The sequence below is a fragment of the Leguminivora glycinivorella genome, chromosome 16 (assembly GCF_023078275.1).
Source record: "Leguminivora glycinivorella isolate SPB_JAAS2020 chromosome 16, LegGlyc_1.1, whole genome shotgun sequence".
Taxonomy (NCBI): domain Eukaryota; kingdom Metazoa; phylum Arthropoda; class Insecta; order Lepidoptera; family Tortricidae; genus Leguminivora; species Leguminivora glycinivorella.
In genome coordinates, this window is record NC_062986.1 from 2122439 (window position 1) to 2144001 (window position 21563).

At 38.0% G+C, this 21563-nt stretch overlaps 2 protein-coding genes across 2 annotated transcripts; one reads left to right on the forward strand and one right to left on the reverse strand.

Moving 5' to 3' along the window:
* Positions 1-235: 235 nt before the first annotated feature.
* Positions 236-2342, reverse strand: LOC125234881. The gene is made up of 2 exons (XM_048141302.1): positions 1599-2342; positions 236-307 (listed from the first exon to the last, which is right to left on the reverse strand). Exons 1-2 carry the CDS (start codon positions 2340-2342, stop codon positions 236-238), a joined length of 816 nt encoding a protein of 271 aa, XP_047997259.1.
* Positions 2343-2922: 580 nt separating this feature from the next.
* On the forward strand, positions 2923-3474 carry LOC125234883. The gene has a single exon (XM_048141303.1). It carries the CDS (start codon positions 2923-2925, stop codon positions 3472-3474), a length of 552 nt encoding a protein of 183 aa, XP_047997260.1.
* The last annotated feature ends 18089 nt before the right edge of the window (positions 3475-21563 follow it).

Below are 21563 nucleotides of genomic sequence, written 5' to 3' on the forward strand. Positions count from 1 at the left end.
CCTTTTGGCTACGGGGCCAGTGCCATAGGTTACTGTTGTAGCTATAAGTATGCATTATGTACTCATAGGTTAAGTACCGCTGCGTCCAACGGCGATCCGTCAGTCGAATACAGGACTTCTATGAGCGAGCACGTTTGTTTATCTTTCTGCCCCTTAACCTCCAAACTAACACTGGCGACGAGGATGGGATACTTCTCAACTTCTAATTGTTTATTGAGTGAAACCGAATAATCAATTAGAAGTCCTCCAAACTAACAGTTACAATGCAACTATCCCTCCCCATTATGCACTCCATCTTTTTATTCGCCTGTTGATCACCATTATCATGTTTACACTAAATTATTATCCCAAACGGCTTGAGACGATGCCAATGCGAATAAAAGTTAAATTGTTTGTAAAATTCTAGGCTGGGCTGAATTGCATTGAATGGCGACATTTGAGGCTTCTGAGAGAAATAAGGGAGGAGATTTTATGCAAATGCACTAATAATCTTTTCCTTTTCTTCTGTCGCGCCAATACGCAAGAGCGATAGAGATAAATATCTACGAGCGTTTCGTTTCGTGAGTCGTGCATGACGACCGGTCTGGCCTAGCGCGTAGTGACCCTGCCTGCTAAGCCGCGGTCCCGGGTTCGAATCCCGGTAGAGGCATTTATTTGTCTGATGAGAACAGATATTTATTCCTGAGTCATGGAATCATGGATGTTTTCTATGTATATAAGTATGTATTTATCTATATAAGTAAATATATCGTCGCCTAGCACCCATAGTACAAGCATTGCTTAGTTTGGGGCAAGGTTGATCTGTGTAAGGTGTCCCCTAATATTTATTTATATATTTATTTATTTTTGTGTAGCCAAAATGCGTTGACAATTTTTGTTACCAGCATATTGTTAATTATTTGTTCGATTCATATGGCTAATATTATTAAATTAAAACGGGACTTAATCGCGTAAAACTTACGTTTTATATTTAACCCGACGTTCCGGACATGACATTACGTCCGTGGTCACGGGTAGACTGGCTGGGAGTTGTATCAACATCTTCTAGCTGTTCGAGTTTTTCGAACTACCCGCACTTGATTGTCATCAGTCACTTTTACGCTAGGGTTGCCACTCTGCCTACATACAACACTCACGACATCCGATGGTATGAGACGGGAAGTTTTCTCACGTTTACACTTGCTAATCACTGGATTCCACGAAGATGAAATCCCTTGCCCTTCATTTTGATTGAAATTACGATGTTTCCTGATTTCAATCGCTTCACGTACTTTCCTGCTATAGTAAAGACGTTCAGTTGAAAGGACTTTGGGATTATGCAGTTCAATCCAGTGGTTCGGTCCTGACTCTAGCAAATGCTCGGCAACCGCAGACTTATTTATTTGTCGTTTTTTGACCGCCGCGATATGTTCTTTGACCCTTTCCGCTATGGTGCGTTTGGTTTCTCCAATATAAGAACTACCACAGCTACAGTCAATCTTATAAACGCCTGGCGTCTGATATGGAATAACATCCTTTGCTGACCTTAGTTGCCCCGCCACCTTCGACAACGGCATGTACACAGTCTGTATCGAATACTTCTTTAGTATGGTACCAACCTTGTCTGTCACTCCCTTGACATAGGGCATAAATGCCGGTCGTCTTGCAACATTCGGATGCTTCTTCGCAGGCTTTCGTCTTGGTTGCCGACAATCCACCCTGTACCCATTCTTTCTAAGAACCTCCTGAATGTGTGACATCTCACTCTCTAAAAATTCAGGGTCACAAAGGTCATGTGCTCTGTTCTTTAGGGAATTAACGACGGACAGTAGGTGACGAGGGTGGTGGTGAGACTGAGCATTGAGGTATCTATCTGTGTGAGTAGGCTTCCTGTAGACAGTGTGCGCCAAGGATCCATCCATCCGACCTATCACTTTTATGTCCAGAAAAGGCAAACTTCGATCTGATTCCAATTCATACGTAAATTTCACCTTCTGATGAATGGAATTGAGATACTGGAGTAATTGCTCAACTTCTTGCTTGCCACCCTTTATGATACAAAAGACATCATCGACATACCGCTTCCATAACTTCACTGCCCATGGTTGCAGGTCTATGTTTGCCTCAAAATGCTCCATCCAGATATTTGCTAAAACCGGCGCCACCGGGCTGCCCATAGCAACTTCGTCAATCTGGAGATAATGCTTTTGTCGATATAAAAAGTAGCTCCCTTCTAGACAGTTTCGCAATAACACCATGACCGACTCCAGTATCTCATTGTCAGCTAGCCTTGTCCTAACTACCTCAAGACATTCCTTAACTGGAACATTGGTGAAAAGCGACTCGACATCAAAACTCACCATTATGTCATCTGGTTCCAGCTTAACATCCTTCAGAATGTCCACAAAGTGACGAGAATCTTTCACAAAGGACGACGTTTTACCCACAAGCGGCTGCAACACCGATGCTACATGCTTTGCCAGGTCGTAAGTAGGTGAGGCGATTTGACTTACGATTGGTCGCAAGGGCACGTTAGCTTTGTGTACCTTCGGCAGCCCATACAATTTCATACAAATGAGAATATCCTGGTTCTAAAGGCGGATAAAGGGAACGCCACGGTGGTCATGGACTCGACAGATTACGACGACAAAATTCGGCTTTTACTGAATGATACGAATGTGTATAAGCCCGTTTCATATGACCCTACTGCCAGAGTTACGCGCCGGATAAGGGCTGTCATTAGGGACTACAGGGAGTTGTTCCAGGATGATGTCTTTGACCGTTTACACAGGCCTAGAATAGTGCAATCGCCGAAATTGCGACCTGGCAAAGCATGTAGCATCGGTGTTGCAGCCGCTTGTGGGTAAAACGTCGTCCTTTGTGAAAGATTCTCGTCACTTTGTGGACATTCTGAAGGATGTTAAGCTGGAACCAGATGACATAATGGTGAGTTTTGATGTCGAGTCGCTTTTCACCAATGTTCCAGTTAAGGAATGTCTTGAGGTAGTTAGGACAAGGCTAGCTGACAATGAGATACTGGAGTCGGTCATGGTGTTATTGCGAAACTGTCTAGAAGGGAGCTACTTTTTATATCGACAAAAGCATTATCTCCAGATTGACGAAGTTGCTATGGGCAGCCCGGTGGCGCCGGTTTTAGCAAATATCTGGATGGAGCATTTTGAGGCAAACATAGACCTGCAACCATGGGCAGTGAAGTTATGGAAGCGGTATGTCGATGATGTCTTTTGTATCATGAAGGGTGGCAAGCAAGAAGTTGAGCAATTACTCCAGTATCTCAATTCCATTCATCAGAAGGTGAAATTTACGTATGAATTGGAATCAGATCGAAGTTTGCCTTTTCTGGACATAAAAGTGATAGGTCGGATGGATGGATCCTTGGCGCACACTGTCTACAGGAAGCCTACTCACACAGATAGATACCTCAATGCTCATGCAGTCTCACCACCACCCTCGTCACCTACTGTCCGTCGTTAATTCCCTAAAGAACAGAGCACATGACCTTTGTGACCCTGAATTTTTAGAGTGAGATGTCACACATTCAGGAGGTTCTTAGAAAGAATGGGTACAGGGTGGATTGTCGGAAACCAAGACGAAAGCCTGCGAAGAAGCATCCGAATGTTGCAAGACGACCGGCATTTATGCCCTATGTCAAGGGAGTGACAGACAAGGTTGGTACCATACTAAAGAAGTATTCGATACAGACTGTGTACATGCCGTTGTCGAAGGTGGCGGGGCAACTAAGGTCAGCAAAGGATGTTATTCCATATCAGACGCCAGGCGTTTATAAGATTGACTGTAGCTGTGGTAGTTCTTATATTGGAGAAACCAAACGCACCATAGCGGAAAGGGTCAAAGAACATATCGCGGCGGTCAAAAAACGACAAATAAATAAGTCTGCGGTTGCCGAGCATTTGCTAGAGTCAGGACCGAACCACTGGATTGAACTGCATAATCCCAAAGTCCTTTCAACTGAACGTCTTTACTATAGCAGGAAAGTACGTGAAGCGATTGAAATCAGGAAACATCGTAATTTCAATCAAAATGAAGGGCAAGGGATTTCATCTTCGTGGAATCCAGTGATTAGCAAGTGTAAACGTGAGAAAACTTCCCGTCTCATACCATCGGATGTCGTGAGTGTTGTATGTAGGCAGAGTGGCAACCCTAGCGTAAAAGTGACTGATGACAATCAAGTGCGGGTAGTTCGAAAAACTCGTACAGCTAGAAGATGTTGATACAACTCCCAGCCAGTCTACCCGTGACCACGGACGTAATGTCATGTCCGAAACGTCGGGTTAAATATAAAACGTAAGTTTTACGCGATTAAGTCCCGTTTTAATTTAATAATATGAGTGAAGATCGTGTTAGTTTAAATCATCATATGGCTAAGTTTAAAAGATAGTAAATGCCTATAGTTAAGTATTCGTTTTACAAGGGGGCAGAGTTGTTGTTTAAACGCACGTGCAATATTGATAATCGAGCAAGCGAAAGATTCCAATATTGAACCGCGAGCGTAGCGAGTGGTTCTAGAAGTGGAATCTTGAGCGTTGCGTGGGTTTCAAGGCACGAAGGTTAAACAAACTTTGCCACCGAGTGAAACACAAAATTTTTCACCACACCAAATAATACTAACTTCAAAACATCAAAGTAAATCAAATCCGCAAATTAATTAAATATTTATGATTCAAAATCATCATTTATAGTTAAATTATATCAGCCAACTTAAGACATCAAGTTCAAAAATTAATGAACTACTTTTCACTCTTGGGCATAAAATGTAATTTTACTACGCGTTTTGGGGTCATCAAGAGATCTCCACCTTTACCAGTATGTTATTTTTTTTAATTACAAATGGGCTTACTCTTGGTCACAGACTAGCCAAAGGCAAAAACGTTACGTGGCCTAAGATGGAGTGAGCTCGCCCAGAACATGCCTGTTCACTTTTGATTTGAAGGTCAAAATGTATTTGATAAAATGAATAAATATCCACGTCATATTTCCAAAACATTATAAAATTGCTTTAATCATATCCTAAAGCGTAAAAAATGACATTTTTTCACAAGAATCGTAAACGGGGGGTAAGCGTTTCACCATATTTTAATAGCGGAATAGTTGGGCCATAAACTCGTTTGATTTATTTTATGGCCCCAAAGCGTGGGGCGCCACTGTCGGCGGCGGTTAAAAATCTAGTGACGCTGACGACTGCCTTGGCAAGAGTGGTGAAATTTTATTTTCACCGCACCAACTAGTAAAATCTCTCTTGATTTTGCGAAACTGAATAGCAAAGTGGCATTTTATACACAAGAGTGCAAAGTAATTTAAATAATAATTTTGAATCATAAATATGGATTAAATTGATAATTTCATTTAAATTGATGTTTTACAGTTAGTATTTGGTTTGTGTTTGTGTTTCACTCGGTGCCAAATAAGTTTCTTTAACATTCGTATCTTGAAAACCTCGCGACTCTCAAGATTATTTTTGAACCACTCGCTACGGTCGCGCGTCTGTTAATGTAGATAAGAATATATATGAACGACGGCAGTTTGTGAATATCAAAGCAGTTACCAGTTAAGCTTCTGTGCTTGTACTATTATATATTCTAACCTAACCTCAAATTTAAAATTTTGAAAAAACCCCCGACGGCGACATAGTAGACCTAGTTTTATGAAACATGGCTAAGAACGCTCCCGACTAACTCAGCTTTCAGTAAAAAAAAAAACTAAATCTAAATCGGTTCATCCGTTCGGGAGCTACGATGCCACAGACATACACACACAGACAGACAGACAGACACGTCAAACTTATAACATCCCGTCGTTTTTGCGTTGGGGGTTAAAGAATCGAACACAATACAATACTGTGTCCGCTAGCAGTGGGCCGCACAACAGTCCAGAAGAACCGATTAACGGTTATACGACGCAGAAAGCTTTGAATTAGTTAATGGAGAGCAGCTCAAGTGGGGCTGTTCGCTTCTTTACTGGCTTTGGCAATGATTCAGTAGGCTGGTATTTAGAACACTGGTGGCCTAGCGGTAAGAGCGTGCGACTTTCAATCCGGAGGTCGCGGGTTCGAACCCCGGCTCGTACCAATGAGTTTTTCGGAACTTATGTGCGAAATATCATTTGATATTTGCGTCGCTTTTCGGTGAAGGAAAACATCGTGAGGAAACCGGACAAATTCCAATAAGGCCTATACCCTTTGGGTTGGAAGGTCAGATGGCAGTCACTTTCGTAAAACTAGTGCCTACGCCAAATATTGGGATTAGTTGTCACAGCGGACCCCAGGCTCCCATGAGCCGCGGCAAATGCCGCGATAACGCAAGGAGGAGGATGATGCTATTTAGAACACTGAGGGAAGTACAGATGTAAGTTCGAAAAGATTTTCCATCGTATTGTTATGGAAACGTACGAACGTGCACTCTAAAAAATGAAGACCAACTAAGAGCAGTTTTCTCTTAGTTGACGTTAAGTTAATCACTACAATTACGATCTTATATAATCCAAATAAAGCTGATTACTAAAACAACAAGGGAATGTATGATTTAACTAATTACTTAGGTGTTTTGTTATTCCTAACCATTGTACACCTTGAATCAATTACTAACTTGTTAGGCATAACTATGTAACATAGGTTGATTCAATCCTTAGTTGAACTTACTAAGGTAATTTAGTTAGCATAATTATTTTTCATGGAATTATTGAACAAGATCTTAGTCGATTCAGTTACGTTGCAAAAGTAAGAGCAATCAAAATTACCTTATTAGATGTGTCTAAGATCTTATCAGGCTCGTATGGAATCAAGATGCTTGACTACGACTATCAAAATATTGATAGGAACAACCAAATTTTTTTAGAGTGTGTCATGATATTTCAATCAGTCTCAGTACAAGACGTATTGACACTATCTGAACAAGCATGACAAATGCGAACGTTTACGTAAAAATACGAAAAAGCTTTTCGCACCACATCTTTAGTTAAAGGCATCAATAAAGATCGTTATCAGCGTGCTGTATTGGTGGCAGAGTATGGTTGACAAAAAAACAAATACACAAGTATGTAAAACACTACATATACTTAACAAATTATGAAATATATACATATTTATAATTATTAGCCAAATTACATTGAATAAATAACTAAAATTTGGTCAACATATTTGGCTGTCAGTCGTTCACGTCGATTAGAAAAAATCCATTTTAAATAATTAAATGACCTTTCTACGTTGACAGAAGTTACAAGAAGGTTGTTATAAAATCTAGGTATTGTGTATCCATACTGTGAATGAAGATACTGGGATTATTAGTGCACTTTATTACACTCCTCCGTGCTCGTCTTACTTCGTGCACTACTTTTGACTTGAACTACTTGAATAACAATTCTAGATAATTAGTCGTATCTAGAGTGCATTTGATTATTTGGATTTAAATAATATAATTACATATTTAAATGTATTTTGTTTTTCTTTGCCAACCGTACCACTTGCCACGAAAAGTGCACCCTGATAACGATCTTTAGGCATCAAAAATGTCTGACCACGATCACACCTGATGGTAAGTGATGATGCGGTCTACGGTGGTGCACGCTTCCCTATGAGATACCTATTTACTTGCTATTAGCTTTAAAGAGAGTAAGTAAGTAAATAAATATATCAGCTCAGGCGTGCCTCAAGGCTCCCATTTGGGACCTCTGTTGTTTATTTTATATATAAATGATATCGTAAAGTGCATCTCCCACTCTCACGTTCTTCTTTATGCAGATGATGCAAAAATTTATAAAGTTATTCGTAATTCTTCTGATTGCGAACTTTTACAAAGAGATCTAAGTAATTTTGAGATATTTTGTAGAAAGAATAATTTATTTTTAAACATAGAGAAATGTAATACAATTACTTTTTCCAGAAAAAAAGCATTATCTTATTTCAATTACAAGACAGTTATGTAAATGGAAACTATAGGTCTAGATTAAGAAAATAAACTGTATAAATATTTTTGTATGACCGTTTGTTTCATATCCAAAAAAAAAAAAAAGAGACCTGGGGGGTTACCATGACGTACTAAAGACGTTCAGTTTAGGTTGAGAGAAAGGGACACAGCTATAGCAGTTACATAGCTCCGTCCCTCTCTCTCAACCTAAATTGAACGGCTTTAGCACGTCATGGTAACCCCCTGGATTGTACTCATGTGGAAACACAGACTCAGGCAGGGCATTCCACTCCTTGTCGATTCGCAAAATAAATAATGACGAGATTTTTCGTAATAACATCTGTGTCATCATTTTCGTTTTATTGATTTATCTTGTATCTGATTGCCATCTTGGTTTAAGTATATTATAAAGTCAGCCCACGATAAGTTTGCAGTAATTTTCATAGCCCTGCCTCTGTAAGGGTTAAACGTCATCGCTTCATCGAAGTTTGACCTTTAAAATAATATTTGCACCGGTGAGGCTGTCAAAGTTGTTGCAAACTTATCGTGGTTTGACTTGCACTACCAAACATAGTACATCGAAATTGTATTCTTTCAAATTGTTTTTCTTAAACAAGACGGTGATCGATCCATTAATATTTGATGTCTCATAAGTGTTCTCATCAGAAATGTATTACAAAATGATCTGAATGAACTAGGCCTATCTCCAATCCTTATAACTGCCGAGAGAAAAACATAAAACTAAATTAAACTGTCGACCAAAGATTTATATAACTCCGTATAAGATAAACAAAGTCCAAAAAAGCTAGGAAACACAACAATAACCACAAAATTAAAATTTTGATAAAACCCCTGACTGCGACATAGTAGACCATTTTCATCATTTCACACACACAGACAGACAAACAGACAGACAGACAGATAGACAGACAGACAAACAGACGGACAGACAGACAGACAGACACTTCAAACTTATAACACCCCGTCGTTTTTGCGTCTGGGGATAAAAATTGATGCTTGTTAAAATAGCGCCACAGCTTTTAACTGTTATTATTGAAATAAGAGATATCAAATAAAATAATCATATCAAATGTTAGTGAAACTACTTAAAATTACTTACAACTAAAATTAAGACTAAACTAAATACCAACACTCAAGAAAATATATTACCTCTAAGACTCATAATAGGCACGCATCAATTATTAAAATTAATTTCAATCAATAAGAAATATTTTATTTTCATTTATAAAATCACAAAAGACAGGTAGGTACACTGAGAGAAAAAACAACCAATTTTCATGTTCGTTCAACAAGTTTTTTGGTTAAAATAGCGCCTACGTGCTCCTTGGTTCAAACAACAAGTTAGATTTTGTTAAACTAAGTATAACTAGTACATTCTACAAGTTTCATTTTATTTGAATCAACAAGTCGATTTTATAAAAGCAACATTAAACCCTTGGTATTGAACCCTTAAGTCTAAGGAGGGATATCGCCTCCTTATGTGTGTTCTAACGGCCACTTTTCATCATCGCACCGCTCGCCATCGACAGGGCGCTCATCCACACACCTTGCAACCAAAATGGTCGCGCACCGTGCGGTTGCAGAGGAATTTCCTCCCACGAACGCTCCGGCTGTGGAATGAGCTCCCTGTCGAGGTATTCCTGATGAACTACAGTATGGAGTTCTTCAAAAAAGGAGTGTACAAGTTTCTAATGGGTCGGCAACGCGCACGTGACACCCCTTGAGTTGCGGGCGTCCATAGCTTACGGTGACCGCTTTCCATCAGGCGGGCCGTATACCTGTTTGCCACCGACGTGGTATAAAAAAAAAACATTACTCATATTGTTTTAAACATATGTTTGGCTGATTTAATCAAATATCTTTTAACAAGTTTGACCTTGTTGTTCGAACAAATTCGACTTGTATCATCAACATTGTGATTTATTCCGTTTACTAAAATACTTTTGTTTCAAACGGATAAACCCGCAACAAGTCGAACTTGTTAAATTCACAATGCAAATTTCTCTCAGTGTACAAACATTTGCCGCGAAATGATTCCGACTAAGCAAGGTGTTAGCCTGGGAGGACCAACGCTACCGCTGATCTTCCATAGGGGCCATAGCGAGTGAAAATACGGAATGTATACACAGGCATTACAAAGAGTACCTGCATTTCGTTTAGTTCTATGACTATAAATTTTACTTTGACAAACCCTCTATATCCATTATCTTTACCGTCGACAAATAGGGCTACAAAACAACGATTTCTAGAAATTAACGGGCCGTTAAACCACGTTAAATAGGCCGTTGCTCGTAAATGATTCGAAATTGAAAACGTCAGCGAGTTAACATTGGACAGAGGCGACAGTTAGAATTGCTAGGAAGGCAATAGAATATGGGAATAAGTGAATATTTAAATTAGTTGTAGAGTGAATGTAAAATTCATTGCATTCTGTATTTTTAACCGTTGTAGAAACGACGGGGTGTTATAAGTTTGATGTGTCTGTCTGTGGCATCGTATATAGCTCCCGAACGGATGAACTGATTTAGATTTAAATTCGTTTTTTATCATGCAGAAACGTCTGCGAGCGATATTACATACATATTGTTAAACAGTTCACTGTAAAAAATGAAGACCAACTAAGAGCAGTTTTCTCTTAGTTGACGTTAAGTTAATCACCACAATTACGATCTTATATAATTCAAATAAAGCTGATTACTAAAAACAACAAGCGAATGTATGATTGAACTAATAACTGAGGTGTTTTGTTATCCCTAACCATTGTACACCTTGAATCAATTATTAACTTGTTAGGCATAACTATGTAACATAGGTTGATTGAATCCTTAGTTAAACTTACTAAGGTAATTTAGTTAGCATAATTATTTTTCATGGAATTATTGAACAAGATCTTAATTGATTCAGTTACGTTGCAAAAGTAAGAGCAATCAAAATTACGGTATTTGATATATCTAAGATCTTATCAGGCTCGTATGGAATCAAGATGCTTGACTACGATCACATCAATGTCTTTGTAAAGACCATGGTGTGATAATTTGGTAATTATTTTTTTTAGTTTATTCAGAAACCAAACAGTCACATAAACACATTTTACATATTGGCAATACAAAAATGTACTGCAAAAAAAGAAAACAATAACAAAAGACCTGGAGATTCATAATTGTAAACTAAATAATGTTCACTTAATGAATATAAGAAAACAAAGAATAACGTAACGTAATACAAGAAAATTAAACTGCATACATCATAACGTAACCTAACGTAATTATGTTATTAAAACAACTTTACGTTTAACAATATTTTTTAGAATAGCCAACGAATTTTGGAAACAATCAACATCAAAAAACTGTTTATTATAGTAGCTAGGAGCTCGTCTGAAAAAGGTATGTCTAGAATAATTATTTACACAAAAACTGATGTGAAACAGCATAACTCTACTGCATATAGGTACATTTGTTTCAAAACACGCAGCAATAACTTGCAGGTGTAAATTCAGCTTAATAATAAAATTATACATAAATATGACACTCTTCTAGAGATCCTAGCAGGCGAGCACGGTCTCGTTATAAACGATATAACGTAAGGCCGTCCTTTTCCCACTATTTGTAAGTGCGATAGAGACGCACCGATACGATAAAGTTCATCCAACTAGTGCGTTACGCCCGCTGGTCTAATTTATTATCTTATATATTCGATATATCAGTCTAAAATACCAGTGCGACGCCGACGGTACCCACTGCATTTTAATCAAATCTCCATTTCATCTCGGATAATTGTAAGGTTATCCGATTATTCCGGGTTCCGGGAGTTGCGACAAACTGAGCGGGTTATAAGATTAGTGTCTTAGACAAATTAGTGTTACGTGTTACATTACTCTATTATATGCACTGGTATTTGACTTGTAGTATGATAATGTTAACCTAAGTAAATTTTGATGATGCTGTATGCATCGTCAACTATCAAGTTCGATCAAGGATGATTTATATATTTATTTATTTATTAACATAAAAGTATGCAGCTTATACAAGTACAGTGTCCCACAAAACATATTTTTATTATATTAGGCGTTATCATTATTATTACTACTAGATATAATATGGTACGGTATCAACACTAAGATCCTAAGATAAATGTCAGATATCATCATATCATTCATATGTTACACGTCATTCATTTGTAGTATGAAAGTATATAAAAAAATACATTGGGGGACACCTTACACAGATCAACCTAGCCCCAAACTAAGCAAAGCTTTTACTATGGGTGCTAGGCGACGATATACATACTTATAATAGATAAATACATACTTATACATAGAAAACATCCATGACTCAGGAACAAATATTTTGTGTTCATCACACAAATAAATGCCCTTACCGCTATCACCGTTATCACTGAATCTAGCATATGCCCAAACTTAAGTGAGAATAAAATTATTGAAGTAAAAATAATTTTAGTTCGCATTCTACATTAATCAATGGAATCTGATTTAAGCAATCAAAGAAAAGGTACAAATAAAAATGTTCATTTTAATTACGTTTTTTTTTGTCCCCCCCTATTTAGTACCTCCTTATTTAACTGTTAGCATCATTTTTATTTATTATAAGTTTATTTTTAAGTTTTTAGTTCAATTAGTTTTGTATAGTTATTATTAAGTTTTATATATTGTATATAATTTACAGTATTGATAAGTTGTGCTATTTGATTAATGATTATGAATTAAAAAAGTTTTTTTAATTAGTATTGTATGAACCAAAATGTTCGTTGTGACTTTGTATAAAATGTACAAAATTAATTCTAATATGATTTTACACCTCAGGATCACTTCGCAGTTTAATATCGTCCCTTTTCTTATGAACGACACAAAAGTAATAAATCACTTTAGTTTCAAGTAGCAGTAAAATTATTTACTAAAACTGTAACTTAACCGTTTCTAATACTGGAAGTTAAACGGTTATAAATCGCTTTTGATTTCTTATGAGCATAAATATCGCAAATAAGTTTTCTACTTGTTGAAAGCTTTAGGGTAATGAGGCTGTCAACTAGTAAATTAATAATAGAAAGGTCTGGAATGTTTTTAACGACGAGTTTGAAGGCCTACCGTAAAATACTAAAATTGAAATTTAGTAATATACTGTCGGAGAACGAGCAAAATATGGTCTAAGACACGTTTTATCAATAGGTACCTATATGACAAATAAGAGTAGAGCAATCCAGGGTTTTATGACTTCGTGCAGCCAGGTGGCTGGTATTCTTTTTTTTTATTATTTAACAAAAAAGACAATGTACACAAGCATATTATAAAAGTTTCGCCAAACTGTAAAACAGTTTGTTGGTGATACGCTCCATCCATATTATCTAAAAATAACAATCTACTTACTAGATACACTACCTACAGACAGTATATATTCGACTTAGTTTTGCAAAAATGCCATAGATGACGCTGCTGTCTAAAAGAACAGATAACGGAAGGCTGACAATCGATCTGCGGAAGAAATAGTGCGAAGAGATATCGTGTTGGTGGTAGATCTTGGATTTAATCCGGCAATTTGCTTGGAGTAACAGGCGGAATGTATTCTATGATGTATGTGTAATCGGTATGTAGTTCTGTGCAGTAAATTCTGTGACAAGAACATGGTATTCATTCATCACATCATCATCATCATTTCAGCCATTAATCGCCCACTGCTGAGCACAGGCCTCCCTTCGTGTACGCCCCTTATCCCGGTCCTGGGCTAATCTCATCCAGAAGTGCCCCGCAGTTTATATCATTGAAAGCTCTTATCTCCGACGATTGAAGATCCTGACAATGGTTCTGGTGTGATACGCGAACGATCCGACGGTACCTTATTATAAATAACAGGCCAATATTGTCCGGCAGATTGATAGTCAGTCAACCCCTTAATATACTCGTACATTTGGTTATGAATTTGATCTGGTTTTATGATGAATATAATTCCTCTCACATGCCTCAGGATAAAAGTAATGAAATATTTCATATGATATTCAGAGAATCCATTCCAATGTAGAGGATCGGACTACAGGCTCCTATGATTTCCATTATAGCAATTCGGGCTTTGAAACCTGAAATTGATTTGATATTTCTTGCTTTGGAAGAGGTAGGGCGTTTTGGGACACAGCTTATTAAAATACCTATATTCATTTGAAAACGAATTGTGACGTCTTTAATAGTATTTTATGCAACTGATGGAGATCAAAAAAGGAAAGTGGCGTGGGTGACAATTTGTGGCGCAGCCGAAAATTGGTAATAAAGACACCACGAGTACTTTTTGACTCAGTTAAACACTGTTGCATACAACACTTTCACTACGAACATGCACTTATTTTTTAATAGTTTTATAAGTAGGTAGAATAACTTTCGTGAAATAATTACTGTTTCCTGGATTTTGACGCAAAGGCTTCCCCTCTTTTCCTCCACTCAACCATGTCGCTTGCACTTTTCCAAGCGCGTCCGCGAGTGCGAAGGAATAGTTCAATCAGGATCGCTCTAACACCAGGTGCCGTAGCCGAATGGCATTTCTGCGACGCGAAACGAAAACGAAACGCCGCGGAAGGTAGTCTGGCTCTGTCGCGCCAATACGCAAGAGCGATAGAGACAGATATCTACGAGCGTTTCGTTTCGTGAGCGTTTGTGCACAGAATATATAATTGGTTTGTGCCATTCGGCTTTCGTACCCGGCCGCCGCGCCTACTCATATCAAAATCTGCTTACAACAATCATTAGATATTATTGAGATGCTTTCACACATTTTTACTGCATAGCATCTGCTAAAGGAGCATTTAAAGTTGTTTTGACGACCGGTCTGACTTAGCGCGTAGTGACCCTGCCTGCTAAGCCGCGGTACTGGGTTCAAAATCCAGGTAAAGGCATTTATTTGTGTGATGAGCTGATGAGCAAGGTATTTTGTTCTTGAGTCATGGATGTGTATTTGCATATTATATCGTCACTACTTTGAAAAAATCTCGTATCTCACGCTGCTCCTCAAAGTTAAAACGCAGTAAGTCTATATGCATTCCATACATACTTACTACAATTTTCTTTTCATAGACAGACGAAGATACAAGTTTTTTTAAAAGTAGTGACGATATAATACCTAATAATCGTTATCTGAGTACCCACCGTGGGCAGTCAATGTGTGGAAGAATGTCCTATAATATTTTTAGGGTTCCGTACCTCAAAGAGGAAAACCGGAACCCTTATAGGATCACTCGCGTCGCGTGTCTGTCTGTCCCTCTGTCACAGCCGATTTCTCCGAAACTACTAGACCGATTTACCTGAAATTTGGCACACGTATGTAAACAAGTGGCCCAAAGACGGACATGTAATATAATTAAATGAAATTAAACGAAATTTAATCATAGGGGCCACTTTTGGGGGGTAAAATTGAAAATTAAAAATCAAAGTTATTAGAACTATATTGTGCTACATATCAAATGAAAGAGCATTTTATAAGCATCTCAAATATATTTTTTTTATAGTTTTTATTTTGGTAATTTAGAAGTAATTTAAGAAAATAAGCAAAAAATTACCATCCCCCCCCCCCTTATCTCCGAAACTACTTAGCGGAAAATTTTCAAAAAAATACACGAGGTAGCCCTCTACCTGTAGATTACAGGAAAACCTATTAGAAATCTACAGTCAAGCGTAAGTCGGACTTAAGAGAAAAAAACTCAAATTGAGATTTTTCACTTACTGCCGCTGCAAGTACTTACTAAATGTTTTGAAATTTTGTGAGCGCCATGGACAGGTAGAAAGAAATTCATTTCTGTTTAGAAATTGTTAAAAATTTTAAGCATTTGCCAAAATGACTTAAGTTCCTACTAAAAAAGAGGCGCTTACGACTGTTTAGAACTGCACTGACCATAATATTGCCCTAATAGGTCCAAAAAATGGTGTATATATACGAAAACAAAAAAATTGTGCCACCGACAACCAAAATCTGAAGTCTATTTGCTCTATCTCTTATAGTTTCCAAAATATACGCAAAATCTTTAAAGTACAAATCTAGTGTAGTCAGGCGCTCATGACCTTTTTGTATGGAAATGTCGAAATCCGACTCGCACTTTACCGATTTTCATAGAAAGTTGTGTTTTATTATAGTTTTGAAGGAGGTTTCTTGTTTTTAACCACCAACGCAAAAATATTATAATAATAATAGGTTTGACGCTTGACATGTCTGTCTGGCATCATAGCTCCCGAACGAATCAATCGATTTTGATTTAGTTTTTAATGTTTAAGGTGAATTCGTCGAGAGTTTTTTTTTGTACCACGTAGGTGGCAAACATGCATACGGTCCGCCTGATGGAAAGCGGTGACTGTTACATATGGACGCCTGCCACTCAAGGAGTGGCACATGTGCGTTGCCGACTCGACTCATTAGAAACTTGTACAAACCTGTACTTAGAAGGGGCCTGGGTGCCGACGACTGAAGGAAGGAGGGGGAAGGAAGGAAGGAGTACCGCACCCTCGTTGAGCTCTGGCTGCCTTACTCACCGGCAGGAACACAACAATGAGTAAAGTCTAGTGCTACTTGATTGCGGTCTTTTGTAAAGCGGAGGTATTAGACTCTGCTCTACCTTAGAGTATATTCAATTTAGTATTAGAGTTATCAGTCAAGAAATTTAAATGCAGCGCCATCTATTATTAGTTTCGACAACTTTTCATGTGACTTTCCATGCCTAAAGGTTCGCACAAGTCTCAAGTCGCGTAAATTACTTTGTAAATTTTGCCGAGAGACGGCGCTAAATACAATAATACTCATTAGAGTACCTATACTTCTAGTCAAAGACATATATAACTCCGTATAGACAGATAAAGTCTAAGAATAAAACGTACTTACCTCAGTACCACACAGAAGAAGGGCTCAGCTAGATGGCGCTAATATTAATATTAACACGCTTTTATTAGGTCGTCGTGTATGTAACTAACTATGTAATGGAATCTACGGAGGCTAATTTAACCATCTTCTAAGGATCGTAGCGTACCTAATGATAATTGGCAGCTGTATGTAGTTCTGATGACAGTAAAATAATATGGTACTGTTGAACTGATCTGATGATGGAGCCGGAAGATATGAACTGGAACTACATGATGGAACATCGTATCATAGCTGTTTTTGGGTTTCTTAGAAAAGTCTTGTAATGAACTTTGACTACGATTAGGTTTCAAGGTCTGATGATGGAGCCGGAAGATATGAACTGGAACTACATGATGGAACATCGTATCATAGCTGTTTTTGGGTTTCTTAGAAAAGTCTTGTAATGAACTTTGACTACGATTAGGTTTCAAGGTCTGATGATGGAGCCGGAAGATATGAACTGGAACTACATGATGGAACATCGTATCATAGCAGTTTTTGGGTTTCTTAGAAAAGTCTTGAAATGAACTTTGACTAAGTACGATAAGGTTTCAAGGTCTGATGATGAAGCCGGAAGATATGAACTGGAACTACATGATGTAACATCGTATCATAGCTGTTTTTGCGTTTCTTAGAAAAGTCTTGTAATGAACTTTGACTACGATTAGGTTTCAAGGTCTGATGATGGAGCCGGAAGATATGAACTGGAACTACATGATAGAACATCGTATCATAGTAGTTTTTGGGTTTCTTAGAAAAGTCATGTAATGAACTTTGACTACGATTAGGTTTCAAGGTCTGATGATGGAGCCGGAAGATATGAACTGGAACTACTAAAAAGATCAAAGTAGTATTTAAAATAAGTTGGGATAGGGTTTTCTTGAGACCCTTAAGAGCAAATAAAGGGGGCTCAGGGGCGATCGAAGCCCCCACAAAAAAGACAGATCAACGTAGTATTTAAAATAAGTTGGGTTAAGGTTTTCTTGTGACCCTCCAGAGGAAATAAAGGGGGGGGCTCGGGGGCGAAGCCCCCGCAAAAAAGAAAGATCAACGTAGTATTTAAAATAAGTTGGGTTAGGGTTTTCTTGTGACTTGTTCAGAGTAAATCAACGTAGTATTTAAAATAAGTTGGGTTAGGGTTTTCTTGTGACCGTTCAGAGTAAATAAAGGGGGGGGGGGGCTCGGGGGGCGAAGCCCCCCGCAAAAAAGAAAGATCAACGTAATATTTAAAATAAGTTGGGATAGGGTTTTCTTGTGACCCTTAAGAGCAAGTAAAGAGGGGCTCGGGGGGCGAAGCCCCCCACAAAAAAAAGATCAACATAGTATTTAAAATAAGTTGGGATAGGGATTTTCTTGAGACCTTTAAGAGGAAATAAAGGGGGGCTCGGGGGGCGAAGCCCTCCGCATAAAATAAACATCAACGTAGTATTTAAAGTAAGTTGGGATAGGGTTTTCTTGTGACCCTGAAGAGCATGAATAAGGGGGGCTCGGGGGCGAAGCCCCCCGCATAAAAGAAAGATCAACGTAGTATTTAAAATAAGTTGGGATAGGGTTTTCTTGAGACCCTTAAGAGCATATAAAGGAGGGCTCGGGAGGCGAAGCCCCCCGCATAAAAGAAAGATCAACATAGTAGAGAATGCCTTAAAGCATAAGTCCGCCTTTGTACTGCAAGATTTTCTTTTATCACTGCTTCCAGTAGTTCCACAGGTGGTAAATGATCTTTATTACTAGATTCACCTACTTTTATCAATTTTAAAGCACTAGTGGATAAAATGCGTTTTTACCCGCTGGTATTAAAGGACAAAACACGTGTTTCCGAGCTAGTGAGGGGAAAAAATTCAATGTTGGCTGCTCGCGTGCGGTCCGTTTGTTAATGTAGGTAAGAATTTAGAATGGCGTCATTTTGTGAACATCAAAGGAGTGAGCCTTCTGTACTTGTACTATTATACATATATTCTGTGACAAAACTAACAACATGTGTTCCAAGTACAACATTCGAAATGCCGGAAAGTTAGTAGGTATCGACCGTAAATTGGCGAAATCCCATTTACGGTCAAATTAACACATGTGATGGACCCTGCCGTCTATAATAAATTGCCGCAATATGTGGTTGAAGCGCCTAAGTGTGTCGAACTTTAAGTACCTATCGCTTAAAAAATTGGCTGGTCGAGCACCCGTTCTACACTTATGACAATTTTTTTATTACCTATTTTTGTGCATTTTTTATGTGAATATTGCCTAACTTTTTGTAATTTCAATCTTCTGTCTATTTATTCTCTAAGTATTATTGTTGTATGAATATTATTTTTTTAAATCAAATCTTGACGTGTAAAATGGCGTTGAATGAATAAATGAATATGAGTATGAGTAGTATGATTATTTTAACCATTGAAAGTTTGTACGGAACCCTCGGTGGGCGAGTCCGACTCGCACTTGGCCGGTTTTTTTTATTTAGCCTCTGCGCTAAATTAGTTGAGAATGACAAATCAAGGATATATTTTAAAAGTTCAAATAGCTGAGCCTTTGCTTCAGTTCAGGTATTTCCAGGATTTGATTAAACTGCGTTAAATAAAGCTGATATCCCGTTTCAGAGAACAAACCGAAATGAATACCCGACTTGATTCAAAGGTCCATTGTAGTGCTAGTGTTGGGAACTGGGAACCTGACTCCTCTATCGAATGTCGACAGAGTATCTGTGGCCTATTTCTCCACATACATAGTGACATTGACGCCTTGACGACGACAAATTTTGTGCCTATTTCCTGAGTTATACATTGTTACTCAGCGTCAATATTTCCTTGTTGAACGGGTAATGAAAGGCGAAGTGTCACTGTCAGGCGACAATTGTCACTGTCAGGCGACAATTGTCACTATTGTGAAATAGGGCACCGACTCTTATAACCAATGTCGACAGTACTTGGCCAAATTAGAGAGAATTTGGATTGGTCAGAGACTTTTCTAAGAAAGAAACATTCATAGTGTCTTTGACTTTTGCGTACCTGAACTGGTAATAAAGGGTTGACAATGTTATTTCAGATTCATTACAACAAAACATAGAACATTTATGACACAAACATTTGATCATAATATTAAACAATATTTTATCACTGACCCTGTTGATTTTGAAATGCAGTTGACTATACCAAGTGATATTAATAACCGAAATTTATTTTGTCAAAAGTAACGCCGTGTCTTGCGTGGGCGACGGTCGCGCGACCGTCGCCGTCGCGTCTCATACTTCCATATCGATAAGGTTTGATTTCGTATGCGTCGCATCGCCGTCGCGCGACCATCGCGCGACCGTCGCCCACGCAAGCCACGGCGTAACATGTCACTGTCTAAATTTCTCATTTGCGGTAGCCTATGGTTGGCAATATCTTTGACGACCGGTCTGGCGCAGTCGGTAGTGACCTAGTGACCCTGCCTGCTACGCCGCGGTCCCGGGTTCGAATCCCGGTAAGGGCATTTATTTGTGTGATGAGCACAGATATTTGTTCCTGAGTCATGGATGTTTTCTATGTATATAAGTATTTATATATTATATATATCGTTGTCTGAGTACACACAAGCTTTCTTGAGCTTACCGTGGACTTAGTCAATCTGTGTAAGAATGTCCTATTAAAAAAAACCTGATTTTACTGCATCGTCTGTGTTCAAGCAATATCTGTGTCTTAATGTCCAAAAAACATTATTGATGCGCCAAGCTTGAGCAGCTTCAAATCCCGCCTAAAGCAGTGGCTTATCCAGCAGTCATTTTATAGCTATAATGAATTCATAGCATATAAGGCATGACACGTCCAGTGTGAAAATAAAATTGTAACAATGACATTATTACATTAAACAATCTGTTTGTTCTAATCATCATACATTTATATTGTATTGTAGTTAATTACTAATTATTATTATTGACGTGTAAATTGGTTTTACAAATAAAATATTATGATTATGATTATGACAATGTTAATTGTCATAAGTTAAGTTGATTTACTTACTTTGAGATTTATTTTGGTGCTGTAGTTTAGTGTTTTTGCTAATATAAATGTCTAAATGACTATAAACATGATATCTAATACAAGGATAAATTGAAAACATTTAAAAATACCATAGATATCGATATATATTTATAGGTATTTATCGGTACGTCACTCACTACTGTTAGCTGGACTTCATCACAGTCAAAAGTGCAGTTTAATTCAAATTCCTGCTTTTCAGTCATTTTACACCGGCCGTCTGGAATGCAGAGGCTGTTTATTTAATGTAAGGTATTTAAATAATTAATTATGGCTGACATTCAGACGGTCAAACCAAATCTATAGTTTGTATCTTTGGGAATTATTATTATTATTTATGTATTTTTCTGTAGAAACAGTTTATTCAATTAAACTAAGAAAAAAAACATAACAGTGAACTAATAAATTAAACTATAACCAAACTAAATCTACCTGTAAAACACTATAAATAAATAAAAATACATAGTACCTATGTCGGAGCCGGTCGGTAGGGTGCCCAGAAGGCTCGCGGCATTACCGCGCTGGGCAAGATATGCTCCAGCCTTCCGGTCTCTGTCGCCGCGAGATAGACTATTACACGTCCTTATGTCATTAATATAGTTAAGAAGAAGACGTGTCATCTATCTCGCGGCGACATACTCTCGCGGCAATCATGTGCTAAGATTTTGGTACGGTAAGTACGACAGTGTACGGTGAGAGCACTTGTAAATTGATAGCTAGATTTTAAAAGAGCA